This window comes from Ambystoma mexicanum, chromosome 2q (genome assembly GCF_040938575.1).
Source record: "Ambystoma mexicanum isolate Mex_15411 chromosome 2q, UKY_AmexF1_1, whole genome shotgun sequence".
Lineage (NCBI taxonomy): Eukaryota > Metazoa > Chordata > Amphibia > Caudata > Ambystomatidae > Ambystoma > Ambystoma mexicanum.
Genome location: NC_090924.1, coordinates 533,999,410 through 534,015,016, shown reverse-complemented (window position 1 = coordinate 534,015,016; position 15,607 = coordinate 533,999,410). Strand labels below are relative to the sequence as shown.

General features: G+C 48.8%; 1 protein-coding gene across 1 annotated transcript in view; it reads left to right on the top strand.

Annotated features, from left to right (window-relative positions):
• DNAH3 (dynein axonemal heavy chain 3) overlaps positions 1-15,607 on the top strand; it is a 1,861,430-nt gene that overhangs the window by 880,190 nt on the left and 965,633 nt on the right. The window contains exon 36 of the mRNA XM_069647670.1: positions 9,869-10,110. Coding sequence (XP_069503771.1) covers positions 9,869-10,110 — 242 coding nt within the window. The remainder of the gene's footprint in view (positions 1-9,868; positions 10,111-15,607) is intronic.

Genomic DNA, 15,607 nt, shown 5'->3' with positions numbered 1-15,607 from the left:
AGCCCACTTGGCCAAACCCTCCAAATCGTCTTCCTGAGGCTCCGCATCCACAGATGAAATCTTGGTGTGTTCATCTGCAACAGAATTAAACCAACGTTCCAATGAATCTGTCGCACAATGCGCATCCACATGATACACCGTGACTTCACTTTGTGATAACATTTCTGAAATATCTTGCCACAATTCTTTTCCCCACAACTCTTTCGAATGAATCTTCCACCCATTCTTCTGCCAGGTTGGCAGCCACACCGCCAGCCCATTCGCCACTGACCATGAATCTGTGTACAAATGACATCGACCAGGGGTCTCTTGTTTCAAGGCTTGGTAAACTGCGTAAAGCTCTGCAAACTGACTGCTCTTCCCTTTCCCTGACGTCGTCAAAATCTTTTTTGTCTTGGGATTATATGACACTGCTTTCCAGTATCGCTCTGTTCCCACATATCGGGCTGAGCCATCAGTAAACCAGGCATGCTCTGTCTGCTCTACGGTCAAATCACCATATGGTACTCCCCATTTCACGGGAGACTCGCGTTTCTCAGACACTTCTGGTGGTATGTAATCCGAGGGCGGTATGTTGGCTACTTGCTCGTGTAACTTTGCAACCCCACCCTTTCCTGATTTGGCTCTGTCTTGAATGTACCATTTCCATTTAATTATGCTGGCTTCCTGGGCATGTCCTATTCTGTGTGTTTTAGGAGAACTCAACACCCATTGCATAATCGGTATTTCTGGCCTCATCAATACATCATGGCCCACCGTCATTTGCTCAGTATCAACCAGGGCCCAGTAACATGCCAGCAACTGCTTTTCAAATGGAGTGTATGAGTTACCAGCATCGGGCAACTTACGACTCCAAAACCCCAATGGCACACGTTTCCTGTCCTGTTTCTGCCACACACTCCAGTTAGCATAATTGTCTTGTACAGACACATTCAATTCCACTTCGCCTTCCTTTAATGGCCATAGATCGAGCACCTGCTGCACGGTGTCTTTTGCCAACTCAAATGCTTTCTGCTGCTCTTCCCCCCACTGAAACTCATATTTCTTTCGTGTCACTTTGTAAAGGGGGGCCAGTATCTGCCCTAAATGGGGAATGTGCTGTCTCCAGAACCCAAACAGCCCTATGAACTGTTGAGCTTGCTTTTTATTCATTGGCGTGGTAAACTCAAGTATTTTCTGTCGGGCCTTCGGCACCATTTCTCGATGCCCATTATGCCACTGAATTCCTAGAAATGTCACTGTCTCAGCTGGGCCTTGAATTTTGTTCGGGTTAATCTCCCACCCTTCCTTCTTCAATCCTTCCATAATGACTTCTAACTGGTTTTGCACACTGCACTCATCCTTGCCCTGAATCAAAATATCATCAATGTAGTGAGAGATTTGTATGTCCGGTTTACACGGTATCTTGTCTAAGTGCTCTGCCACCAGCCGGTGACAGATAGTCGGGCTATGTATGTACCCCATAGGTAACCTTGTGAAGGTGTACTGACGCCCGCTCCAAGAAAATGCAAACTGCTCTTGACACTCTTCAGCAATTGGCACAGAGAAAAATGCATTGGCTAAATCTATCACTGCATACCAAGTCCCCTCAAACTTTTGGACATTTTCAATCAAGGTAATGGCATCTGGGACTGCAGGCACCAAGGGAGGAGTGTGTTTATTCAACTCGCGGTAATCCACCGTCATCCTCCAAGACCCATCCCCTTTTTTGACGGGCCAGAGGGGGTTATTCCAGGCGGTAGTGATAGGTCGTAACACCCCCGCCTCTACATACTCTTTGATGGTGTCTGAAATTTCCTTTTGCCCCCCAGGAATGCGGTATTGCTTCATTGCTACCCGCTTGGTCGCCACAGGCACATGTACTGGGGGCATCTTCAATTTGCCTACTGTAATGGATGTACAAATTAATGCACTCACCCCAAACTGGTATGTTTTACCTCCAAGTCCTAAAGTCAACCCTTCCAGAATGTCAAAGCCAATTATGTACTCAGGTATCGGGACAATCAACACTTGGTATTTCTGCCTAGCCAAACTGCCTATTTTCATTTCCACTTCAGTTTGTACTGCGGGGGTCTCCTTCCCCCCTAGTCCTGTAATAGTAAAGTGTCTGCCTTTGAATCGTGTCGGATTCCCGTGAATCAGAGAGGCCTCCGCCCCGGTGTCTATCAATGCTCGCACCCCTTGCGTATTTCCTGGTCCCCAAAAAATCTTAACATTAACATGGGGCCGCCTATCCACCTTTATGCGAGCAGACGCTGCCGGAGCTTGGCCATAACCCTAGTCAAATTTTGAATGAGTGTGACCTGACTCTGCCTTTAGCATTGCACTCACCACCTTCCTCAAATCAGCATATGTCGGTTGGTACGGGGAAGGTGTCCCCATAGACCCCTCCTCCTGTTCTTCCTCAGGAGGGGCAGAAGGGGTGGTGTCCCCCTCTGGTTTAGTCACTACCTGTTTCTTAACCTGTTTGTAGCGCTCCTTGGCTGCAAGCCCTCTCTTTCTGTATAGTTCGTACATGACCCTGGTTTCAATGCCATCAATTTCTTCCCGTGGCACACCATCTTTTAACAGGGCCAAAAACATGTCTTTTCTGGACACTCGGGAGTCTCTGCTATCTTGCCTCCTGCCTTCAGTTCTTCTCTCGCTACGCCCCTCTCTCTCCCGTGGCCTGTTGTCACTCTTATCCCACTCCCCTAAATCTGCCAGTTGCCGAATGGCATCCACTACTTCATCTGTGGGTTTGCCCGTCATACCTACGAGCAAAGTCATAATGACACTTTTGTATGCGGGCGGTGCAGTTTTGATCACCATGTTTCTGGTTGAAACTGAGAGCGCCACGGCCCCCATGTGTCCTGGAGCATCTATATGAATTGCCTCTTTCATAGCATGCTCTCTAACCTTTTGAATCGCCTCTTTCAAAGTATACCACTTTGTTTCCTCACTAGGCCAATCTGTGGTAATGGGGTACTTGCGGTTACATGCTTGGGCTGCTAAATCCAACAAAGACATTTGTGGAGGTTGGCCATTCTCATCAGGGGGCGGCCCTGCCCTTAAAACCTCCTGTACACTGGTGTCATTGGACAAAGGCAAAAAACGCGGTGAGTCTGTGTCATCCACGAACAGCCCTGCAGCTCCCCCGTCTAGTAGTCTCACCATCCAGGTCAATAAAGGTTCCCCTGACTTTTGCCTCAAACGAGTAATAATCTCTCCAACCTCCTGCTGAGTGTAATCTTCCAACGTGGTTAAATCTACAACACCGCCTCCAGGGTTCTGCGGGTGGGGCCCAGCACGGCGTCTTCTAACCGGCTTGGCTGCCACTGCCTTCTGATTAATTTCTGCTTTGGAATCTGACTCATTTGCCGAGCTACTCTCTGGGCTTGTTGAGTCAAAGATGTCTCCATCCCATTTATCGGGATCCCAATTTACATCTGCGGTAGCGATTACCGCTGCCACTTTTTTTTGGTTGACCCCTCCCCGTCTTTTCCTATACTTATATCGGGCTACTCTGACTGCTGCCCTTTCAGCCACAGCCTGATATTTGTCAGCTTTGTCTTTGAAAAGTTTCAGCTGAATCTGCTGCATTAATGCAATCTGTTTCTCGGCGGCTAACTCTTTTTCCAATCGCAAAATATTATCCTTCATTTCCACATTTTTCTGATGCATCTTTCGGTAGGCATGCAGGAGAACCCAACCCCGCCTGCCTAGCGCGGCACATTCCTTTCCCCTCTCTACTGAAATCTGTTGTAAACAAGACATTACTTCTGACGGATCAGCGTCTCCCACTTCACCATCCTATGTTTCACACAGCCCTGCCCCGCATGCCCATAACTGAGCCAACTTATCATATGGGCTTTTTGCCCACCCTGGAATCATTACATCGGGACATTCACCGCCAGCGAGAACTCCCTTTTTCTTGAACAAACTATTCATCACTGCAGTAATGTACAAAGCCTCTGTATATATATATAAATATTGCTTTCCACACCGCAGTCACTTGCGCAGACACGCACACACACACAGAACAGATGAACACCGTCCAGCACTCTCTGCCAAATGAAAACAACCTTTCGCTCGCAATGTAAGCAAAACCTATCTGCGTTCAACCGGATTCTTTAATGGTTGGAACAATTCATCACAAACCATCCCATCCTCGTCGCCAAAGATGTATTGCTCTCCAAATGCACGGACAGTAATTTATCACCAGTACAGCCGCAGAGCCAAAACATGTATTGCTCGCCAATAGTGCACGGACAGTAATTTATCACCAGCGCAGCCGCAGAGCCAATACTTTGAACGCAGGTAGACAACGCAATGACTTACAACCACACGCACGCTTAGAGAGTAAGTAGCACTTATACGGCTATTTATTCGTAGTTAGGCATATATACAATACAAGCATAAATCAGATAAATCATAGGAAATTAGCAGGAATACATCACCATGGGCGTAACTTGACAAAACCTCATCTCGCCAGAAGCGGCTGAAAGACCCCGACAACAGCCAGGCCAAGAGCACAACAGCCCACTGGTATATCGGACCAGGGCATCCCCCCTCCGACTGAGGTCTTTGTGCTTATCCCGGCTGACCGTTGAGGGCTTCCGCATATATGCCCTCCTCAACAAGGGGTGGCACCTTCTCGAACCTTCTGGCAAATGCGCTTGCGCATTGATGGGTGACCGTTGGTTGCCAGCTGGGTCAACCGACAGTAACCTCAAGGAGCAGAGCGCTTCCCTCTCCTAAGCGCCCCGGAAAACAATTCCATAACTCATCTCAAAACCTTGGCGCAAGCATAGCAAACCAAAACAAACTTCGTTATCAGGTACCAGCCGGCACCTGCGGATCTTAGCTTTCCCAGCGCCGTGTCCTTGGCTGAGAAGGCCTGCATTCCAAACCCATCAGCGAATAACGTTGAAAACATGTTGTTTCGCAAAGCAAGTGCAGCTTTCCACTGAGGCATGGATAAATATCCATCATGGCTCTGAGTTCCCCCAGAATGCACTGCGCACCAGCGCCATGTTTTTTAGCTCGAACACCACAGGGTGTTACCTCACTTAGAGGTTTGACTGGCCCTCCATCTCCCTGGTCAGTTGTACTTTTATGGCTGTGGGTCATAAATCATTGTCTAGGGCAAGAAAAGAAATCCTGGCTGGGCCTCCTGCATTTAAGCTTCTCAGAATGATGTCTCCTTCGGTTTCTGCTGAACGTTTAGAGTCACATCTACCCTCCACTTCCTGGTTACCCGTGGTGTATAACAACACTGGCATGGCCTCCTTTCTAGGGGGGGCCAGAGGCTGGCTCTGGGGGTCGGGGGGCTGGCCCCCCTGGTCCCACTGCTGGAGCCGGGCCTGCTCGTCCCTTATGCTTTCCTCCTCCAACTGACAGATTTCAGTTCTGAGCCTGTGTTCAATAATGTTTCTTTCTCTCTTCTTGCAAGACCCTTCCTTTATTAAAATACCCCTCCAAGTTGCTTTTCCTGCCTCCCAGACCATTTGCTTGGATACCTCTCCAGTGTTATTTAGTTTAAAATATTTGTTTCTCAGTCTCCAATGTTGTTTTGAAGACAGGGTCTTTCAAAAGACTTTCGGTACATCAACATTTCTCTCCCATCACCGGTAGATCCTCCCACTGAATGTCTGCTATCACCATATTGTGATCTGACCATGTAACTGGGGTGATCTCTGAGTGTGTTGTGATGTCAGAGAGGTCTCTGGACAGATATATATAGTCGATTCGGGTGAACGTGTTGTGCGGATTAGAGTAAAAAGTGTAACCTTGTTCATTTCGGTGCGTGTCTCTCCACGTATCTATCGTTCTGTATGTGTCCATCATCCCCATGAATTCCGTGCGGTCACCTCGGATTTGGCCTCTCGCATCGGGGTTACCAGGTTTCCAATCTTTAGTTGGGTCTGCCCATTGATTAAAGTCCCCTCCTAAGATGATATGGCCGGAGGCCTCTAGCATGAGTTTAGGAATCGTTTTTGCCAGAAATCTAGCCTGTCCAAAGTTGGGGGAGTAAAGAGTGGCAATCGTGACCTTCACCTTAGCAATGCTTCCCGTCACCAATAGGGCTCTCCCTTACACATCGGACCAGGTCTTGGTTAGTTCAAATTCTGTACCTTTTCTGATGAGAATACCCACTCCCCCTTTCCTCAGTTGTCCCGATCCCCAGAACTCCATCCCCGTACGTTTACCTAATATTTGCCTTTTTTCCCCCTTAGCGTATTTTGTCTCTTGTAACAGGAGAATGTCAATCTTGTCCCTACGGAATTCTGTGGATACCAGCGATCTCTTACTTGGTTAGTTGAGCCCTTTTACGTTGAGTGTTCCTACTCTTAGTGTGTCTCTTCCCATTACTTCAGTAGTCAGTTCCATTGGGTATTCTCGTGGGAAGGTATCTTATCCTTCGTGACCAGTGTTTTGTTTGCTCATTAGGTTTCCCACTATGTCGAGCGCTTCAGACCATTATAGGTGCTGCTTCAGCCCTATCCCCTTGTTTGCTGTCCCTCCCATTTAGTAAGTGGTCCACACATACGCCTAATGGCCAGTGTCAAAGAGGATAGATCTTGGTATATTGTTGTTTGGGCACCTCCTAGGGTGATCGCCTCGCTGCCTCTAGCCTTTCAAGAACTCTGGCCTTGTCTTGAAAGCGATGGAATCGGGCAAGGACCGATCTCGGCCCACCTGGGGGACCCCCGGCTCTATGGATCCATTCTGTATTAGGTTCATCAATTGTGTCATCTGCCACTAAGAGCTTGATGATGTCATGAAGCGTTTTCTTGATCACTTTCGGTTTCTCCTTCTCATTCCAGAATCACGAAAATGCGGAGATTGTTACGTCTTTCCCTGTTTTCCAAGTCATCCATCTTGAGCTTGAAGTCCTCTTCTCATTGCTCCAATTCAGTTATCCTCTGCTCGAGCTGTGCTTCAAGGGTGTCTATGGACGCTTGGTTGTTCTCCACTCTGTCAAGCCTTTCTTCCATGTTGTCTAGCCTTTGTGTGATCTTGTCTATTTTACCTCCTATGTTGGCCCCCATGGTCTTGATTTCGCCCAGCAAGGCTGCAATGTCACCTTTCGTGGCTGCCGAGTCACTTCTTGTGGTATCCATTGTTGCCATATTGGAGTTGTCGGGCCAAGTAGATGTGGGGATGTAGGGAAAGGAGGCTAATTTTTGTCTCACGCTCATGTGCTCTTGGGAGATGTGTTGGCAATGTGTTGTGATCTCACAAAGGGCGGATTGGTCCAAACTTTTGTTGAAGGTCGTGGAAGGGTGTCGCTGGGTCCCCCTAAACACCAAGAGGGGAGTACCTCACTTAGTTACTTTCAGAGGTTTACCAGTGTTGCTGTTAGTGGGAGGTTTTGTTGTATATACAGAGGCACTGCATCTGGGGAGGCTCAGTAGTGTCTTCTCAGTATGTGGTTCAGCGCTCAGTTTTCCCACATAGCCCTTTCTCCCTCAACCGTATGCATGGGGTGGTGAATTGGTCGCTAGACGGTGAGGCTGCGCCACTTTGAGTGTATGTGAGGGTGACTTCAGAATTATTCCAGGAGTAATCTGCGGTGTTGGGGCCGTTACCGGGTTCTTCCGTGTTTTACCCGCTCCAGGGTATGCACTTGACTTCAGTTTGTTTTCTACTTAGGGAGAGGAGAGGGGTGGTGGTACCTTTAGTCTCCAAGATATGCCTTTACTCTTGCTGCATCCATAGAAGTGCACCAGATAGGGGCGCTGTGCTCGTTTCTGCCGCTGCAAGGGGGTATTTAGCCTGTTGGTCCGTGGTGGCTTGGTTTGGCTAGGTTCTTATTGAGTCCCATTGGGAAATGCCATCAGGGCCCACAGGTCTTCCCACCCTCTGTGGTGTTAGAGTTAGGGTAGCTGTTTCTTGCTGCAACGTCCTTTGTGTCTGAGTGTTTCTTCTGGGGCACAGACTGTGTTCAAAAGTGTTGAGCTCTGGGCTCCTTATCTGCCCCTGTTCCGCTCCCTGCTGGCCTGGATGTGATTGTGCAGTTAACCTGGGGTCCTACCCTCCTGTGAGGCAGCGAATGGGCCGAGATTGCAAAGTACTTTGCTAGTGGGAGCAGTCCGTGTGATGTTCTATGGAGCCACAGGGACACAGGGTGTGGGGGCCTTTGCGCAGCCGCCCGCTGCCTGTGGTCTCAGTAGGTCGTGCGTCTGCAAGGGCTCCCAGTCTTCTATGGGGGTGGAGGCGCTTCGGGTCACCAGAGCCGCGATATGTCCAAGGGCGCTGGGTGCGGTACAACGTCCCTCACCTCTGTTGTACCTCGGGCAGTGGGTCCTCTGGCAGCCTCCACCGCCCGGCTCAGGTGGGGGCCTCGCACTGCACCTCCAAGGACAGTGGGGTAGAGCGGTTGACTAGCAAGTCTCATCCAGCAGCACCACCCCAGCGCAGGTATGAAGTGGGGCGGGCCTCCTGAAACAGCGGTCTGGATGCTTCCCAATCGGGGACACCCACCTTCACAATCCGTCTCTTCACCGGTGTTCGTCACAGAATTTCTTCACTGCTCGGGACCGTGGCCGTATATTAATACTGCGGGCTCCGTGTGCGGATCCTTGGAGTAGCCGTTCGCCGCAGTGAGGTCCTACAGCACACGTGTGCCAGATTTGTTTCGTTTTCGGCTCCGTGGGTTCAGTGGGCCGTAGTTTCAAATGTTGGTTTCGGGGGTATCCCCGTTCCGATTTTCACCGAGATTTCTCCCAGTGCAGGGGGAAGTATTCCCACTGCGGCTACTCGCTTTTCTCTTGTGGGGGGTCCAAAAAGTGGGGGCTCAATCCGCTTTTTGGGGCAATAGCAGCAGAGCTCACAGGGAGAGCATGGATGTCTCTGCGCTCCCTGGTGGCCAGTTGTAACTATCTTTTAAACTGTTTGATGATGTGTTGATTATCTATTGTGGTTTTGAGATATTTTGAAAGGTTTGTGTTGAACCACAACATAATTAAATAATAAAAAACATAGACATGTAAAATATTTAAAAATATAACCCAGTAAATATCCATATTCTTACATTGGCTATCTCTTGACAATAGCAGAGCAGTCACAGGTATAATAGGGAAATCAGGAGCAGGTGTATTTATAAGAAATATAACTGGTATTCATTACTTATTCCAACAGTTCTGCGAATCAGAAGAGCAGGTGAACCTGTGTTTGTTATTTTATCCACTTTCTCTTTGGGGTGACTTCTACCCAATAGTGATTAGATCTTCTGGGGGCAGAGCGCTAAGAGTGGACTAGTGGGGTTCAGCAGCTCCCACAGAGAGAGTAAGGTATGGACCTGAGTTTTAAAACTGACAGCAGGTGTTTTGTCCCAATTGCTTGATTTTGCTTGTCTTGTGGTAATCTATCCACTGTTTTTGTTTTAAATCTGGACAAAAGAGGACAAACTCCCATTAGTGATATCAGATTTTGCCTGAACTATTCACGCTCAACATGGACTTTTTTACGGCCCAAGTTGGTCACTTGTTGTTTATGGTCATGCAAATGGGTCTGCCCATATAATTATGGGGCATCCAGATTGGCCAGTTGAAAAAATAGACAATCTGTTTAGTTTGGGGACAGGAATCATTTTTCCAAATGATCGCCATTGTTATTCGCTGACTTTTTGTGGGGTGTTATGGACCCTGAACTACGGCATTCTATAAAAGAACAATATTGCCTAAAATGGCCCTCAGCAATGTCGGGTGTGGGGGGGGTCACATAGGAGTGTAAATCACTGCCTAAACTTTGACCTACATGGCGCACGAGTACAAAGTGTAGTGGAGGAGAGACAAGCACTAGTATTTAAGAAGTGTGTGGACTGTGAACTGGCCCTTGTATGTGATTTATTTTTTTCAATGTTGTATTTTTCTCATTATAGCTAAATCAATGGACGAATTTGCTGTTGAGTACAGGATTATCAATCCCAAAGCTATTACCATGGGCCAACTATATGGATGTTTTGACCCAGTGAGCCATGAGTGGACAGATGGAGTTCTTGCAACCACTTTCAGAGACCAAGCTTCTTCAACCACAGTAGACAGAAAGTGGATTATATTTGATGGACCAGTAGATGCTGTTTGGATAGAAAACATGAACACTGTATTGGATGATAACAAAAAGGTAATCATTTATCTAGGACGAGGAACAAATCACCCACTCTAAAATATGCATAGTACTAGTTTGTACAATAATCATGTTTTGATTGTGTAATGCACTGGCTTTCCAAATTGGCAGTATTTGCCCTCTTGGTATCTGTTGATCTCGAAGCAAGAACACTATTTACACCCTTACTCCACCTTTTAACTGTCTCCTGCTCATTGGCATCCTCCCTTCCTTATTCAAAAACCTCTTAGTCATTCCAAAAGTTCAATAGATATCTGTCCCCCAGGCCTGCACTCGCTCTGACTATTGTCTTACCTCTCTGCTTTTTAAGTGACATACGTAGAGCCCCATCCCCAGTAAATTCTGCAGTACCCTGAAACAGGCTCCTCTAGAAGACACTCCACCCAGATGACTAGCTTTTGCACATGTCTCCACCTTCATAATCACAGCCACCAGCACTCCATTCTCATCATTTGAGCATCATTTTCGATCCCTTTTCAATCCAGATTCCGCCCCGGGAATGGGACTGAATCCGTAATGGTGCCACTTACGGACAGTATTGCCATGCTTCAGGACCGCGTAGAGGTGGGAGCTCTGATTCTCCTTGACCTCTCTGCGGTCTTTGATATGGTTTACCACCAGAAACTGCTGTCCTGCCTTTATGAGGCAGGAATATCGGGCATCCCGCTTAAATGGTTCGCCTCTTTTCTATCGGACAGGGCCCAATCAGTTTCCCTTCCCCATTTACATCTCCTCCCAGTGGGCTGCACTGTGGGGTCCCCCATGGCTGTGCCCTGTCCCCACTGCTTTTGAATCGCTATATGCAGGCATTAGCCAAACTTATCACCAGCCATGGAGTACATTTCTTTTCCTACGCTGACGATACCCAGATTCTGTTTATTCTCAATACGCCTTCGTCCGATCACCCTTGTAAACTGAAAAACGGCCTTGTTGCAGTTGGCGGCTGTATGGCTAACAACTGGTTAAAGCTTAACAGCGAAACAACTGAGGTTCTTTTGGTTGGTTCAAATGTGGAGAGTCATTTATGGACTTCTGATTACTGACCGTCTTCCCTTGCCCCTTGTCCTGATCCTCCCCTCTGGTTAAGAGTTTTGGGATCAAACTTATGACCACTGGCTTGCGGGAAACTCACGTCTCAGCAGTTTGTCAGACTGGATTTCTTAAACTCAAGGTTCTAAAAAAGTTATCCCCCTCTTGCCACTTGCTCTGAGGTTAAAAATTGTCACAGCCTCAATCATGAGCTCTCTTGATTATTGCAATGCAATTTACCTTGGGCAACCGGAGAGGTTACTGCAACGACTCCAAACTCTCCAGAATGCTGCTGCACGCCTTGCTCTTGGAGCCCCCAGACTTGCTCACTCTCGTGAAATTTTACACCAACTACATTGCTTCCCATCAGAAGCCAAATCAAGTTCAAGGTTCTTTGTATGGTTCATCGGGCAATTCACAGTGCAGGGCCTGAATTCTTCCAGTCGCGGTTTCTGCCCTAAACTTCTTTTTTTTTTTTTACTTTTATTTTTATTGGCAGAGGCAAATAGCATACACACACATCAGAGCAACCAAGTATGACAAAAATGCATAAGCAATAAAGTACAGTGGTACATATAAACGGTGAGAGATAGCCTAGAAGAGAATACAGCAGCACAGAGCTGCCGGCGCTGTGGCACATAACAGAGATGTTTATGGTGAGTTGTCTGCCGAAGAGGGGGTATCCAGGCCATTAAGATAACTGTTGAAGGCAGACCAGATGTTTTTAGGCCGGGAGCGGGCCGGGAGGGTGCTGAGGTATTCCTCCTCACAGTTCCGAGGCCACGTCAATAGATTCAGCCATTTCTGGAAGGTGGGGGGCTAGAGCACTTCCAGTTCTGCAGAACACACTTTTTAGCAATTATGCAACCAACATTTAGGAATGTAGCCGCCCCTCTGGCTTCCTCAGCACCCCACGCCCCAAACAGTACCCGCAGGAGGTCAGGTACAATGACAGCATCACAGATCTCAGAGAGAGTTTTTAGGATCTCATCCCAGAATGCAGCTAACCTCGGGCAGTCCCAGAACATATGCAGATGGCCCGCGTCCTCTGCACCGCAGCGAGGACAGAGCCGTGGGTCATAACGGACAAACCTGGAGATCCTGCGCGGGGTGTATTATAGCCTGTTTAACAGTTTATACTGGATGGTACACTATTGAAAGTTCAGGGAGACTTTATTGATGTGGGAGCACATTTTCCCCCACAGCTGGTCTGTGAGTTCTACCTCCAATTTGGATGCCCAGTCGTCCCGAGCCCTGGAGGGCTATGATGGGGCAGCAGCGAGGATGAGTTTGTATATTGAAGACACCACCCCACGGGCCCCACCAGAGTTGGCGATGTAGGAAATCCCAGGAGAATCTGGGGGTTCGTTGGGGAACTCAGGCCAAGCGCCACGAAAGGAAGCGCAGAGTCTGTAGTATTGTAGCAGTTCCATCGGTGATCCCGAGTGGCCCGGTTTCCAAGTCTGCGGTGTTATGAATAGGCCATCCGGGTAGAAGTCAGTTGGGCCTGGTATCCCAGGGTCTGCCAGTGTCGTTCCAGGGCTAAGTCGCTTGTGGGTTCCAACCCGGGGAATCGCCAGACGGGAAGCCACTTGTAGTATGGGTGTTGCTCCGCACCTCCAACGAATATCCGCCCCCAGGCCAATAAAGTGGTTTGAACCGGGTCTATGGGTGAGTCCAGCTCATATCCTTGGTGTAGAATTAAAGACATTATATTGGTGCCCGAAGCAGCGAGGGCTTCCAGCTTGACATGCGGGCGAGGGGGGGGGGGCAGGGTACCAGTAAGTGGCAAACTGTGCCTGTGCTGCATTCCAGTATCGCATTAGGTCAGGGGCAGTGAACCCACCTTTTTCGTAGGGAAGCGCCATATCACGCCATTTTTTTTCGCACGGCTCCCTAGTGCCATAGAAAATGAGCGCACAGCTTGTGTAAATCTTCAAAGTACTTCTTGCCGGGCCATATAAGGACATTCTTGAATATGCACAGCAGCTTAGGGAGCAATATCATTTTTACCAGGGACAATCTCCCTGCCAATGGCAACGGGAGAGAACGCCAGTGCGCTATCTTTGTTTCCGCCAGTTCTGCCATGACCAAGTAGTTGTTAGCTAAGAGAGTGTCTCTGGTCAGGGACACCTGGACTCGCAGATATTTAATCCCGTCAGGGGTCCAACGGAGCAAATATTCCGTCGCAGGTTGTACAGTGGAGCTTGCGAGAGGGAAGAGTTTGCATTTAGTATAATTGGTAGTGAAACCAGAGTATTTGCCAATGCGGGTGATCTCGTGCAAGATTGGGTCAAGGTGGACATTGGGGTCTCTGACGAACAACAGTACGTCGTCTGCATAGAGTGAGATAATTTCGGGGATATCCTGTAGTCGTATCCCTTTGCGTGAGTGGCGTTCCCTGACATAGTCCGCCATCGGCTCGATGGCCAGGGCGAATAGGATCGGGGAGAATGGGCATCCCTGTCGAGTGCCTCTGAAAAGGGGGAACAGAGCAGACGTTTGAGAATTGACATGGACCCTGGCAACCGGGGAGGTGTATAGCAGCTTGATGTATCCAATCATCCTGGGCCCAACGTCCATGGTCTCAAGAACGAGCCACATGTACTTCCAGGACACCATGTCGAAGGCCTTCTGAGCATCCAGGGTGACCGCAACTGCACTCACCTCCTGATCGATATGTGCCATAACGTTAAGAAGCCTTCTGATATTATGTGACGTGGATCTCCCGGGCACAAAGCCTGACTGGTCATCATGCACCATATATGACATAACAGGTAGGAAGCGGTTAGCGATCACCTTGGCAAACATTTTCGTATCCAAGTTCATTAGTGAAAGAGGCCGGTATGATCCAGAGTCATCGCTAGGCTTACCAGGCTTGAGTAGGACCGTAGTAACAGCCTTGCGTAATGTTGGGGGGAGGGATCCTAACTGGAACGACTCATTCCATACCCCGAGTAGTTCGGGGGCCAATATAGCCACATGTTCCTGATAAAATTCAGCCGTTAGCCCGTCAGGACCCGGTGTCTTTCCTTTAGGGAGACTAGATATGGCCTCCACTATTTCATCCAATGTAACGGGGGAATCTAATTGGTCTCTCGTTGCGGGTGAGACAATAGTGGTGGGAATCTGCTCCAGGAGCTCCCACATTCTAGAGTCAGCATGCTCAGGGGGTTGAGAGTATAGGTCAGAGTAGAAGCCTGTGAAGACTTCAAGGATGTGTTGGTCAGACCACTGTATTGTCCCCTGATTGTCCTTAACACAGGTAATTTGGGATTGGCCCCACTCACCCCTCGCCAAGGCGGCCAGCGGTTTGCCGGGTCTGTCACCCTCGCCGTATTTCCGCGCGGCCTGTGGGCAGCTGAAATACTGGACTTCCCGATTGGCCTGCTCATTAAAGATTTTGAGCTCCTCGCTGATCTGGGAGAGGACACCCAGGTCAATCGAAGCCGGGTGGGCTCGCTCCAGGTCCTGTAGTTTAGTTTCAGTGCAAGACAGCGCAGCTCTTATAGTTTTGAGGACTCCCGACTCTCTAGAGATGGACGCGCCCCCTGATGAAGGCTTTGAAGCATCCCAGCGGACCCCCAGGGTGGTGGACTGTGGCGTATTGTGCTCAAAGTAGGACTGAATGTCAGCAATGATATCTGCCTTAAATACAATGTAATACAGAGCGGCCGATTTGAATCACCATGTATTGATGGTAGGAGCAGGAATTCCCAATTCCAGGGTCATCCAAATCGGTGAGTGATCAGATAGTGTGCGCGCCAGTATGCGTGTTTCCACTACCCTGCCCAGCATAGGGCCAGACAATAGGAACATATCGATCCTGGAGGAACTGTCATGCACCGATGAGTAGTAAGGAAACTCCCGCGATTGCGGGTGCAGTGCCCTCTATGCATCGTGAATGTCAAGTGTCGCGCTGTGGGTCAGTAGTCTACGCGCTGCACCAGACAGGGGCCTAGAGGCTGTGCCAGTCCTATCCATTGTGGTGTCAAGTATGAAGTTCATATCTCCACCCCAGATGATCTGCACCCCCACGTACCCCAGCAGTATGGACACCACCTGGTCAATAAATTTGGGAGAATCAACATTAGGGCCATAGGTATTCACCAGCAGATAATCCCTGTTGGCTATGGCGCAGTGCAACACAATGTATCTTCCTTCGGGGTCTATATAGCTCTTGTGGAGAACAAACTTAAGTGATTTATGGATCAACGTCAACACCCCTCTGGCACGTGTGGAATATGAGGTGAAATATCTGTGTGGACCCCAGGTTGGGGCTATGTTTTTGGCCAGAGGGCCCATTGAATGTGTCTCCTGCAGGAGCAGTACCTTGCAGCCATGTCTGCTGGCATATGCCATAATTTTACGAGCCTTGGTGTAATTACTCAGGCCCCACACATTCCAGGACATCACCGTTACCGGCATTGTAATGATCTAGAAAACATACCCTGAAATGGAGAGC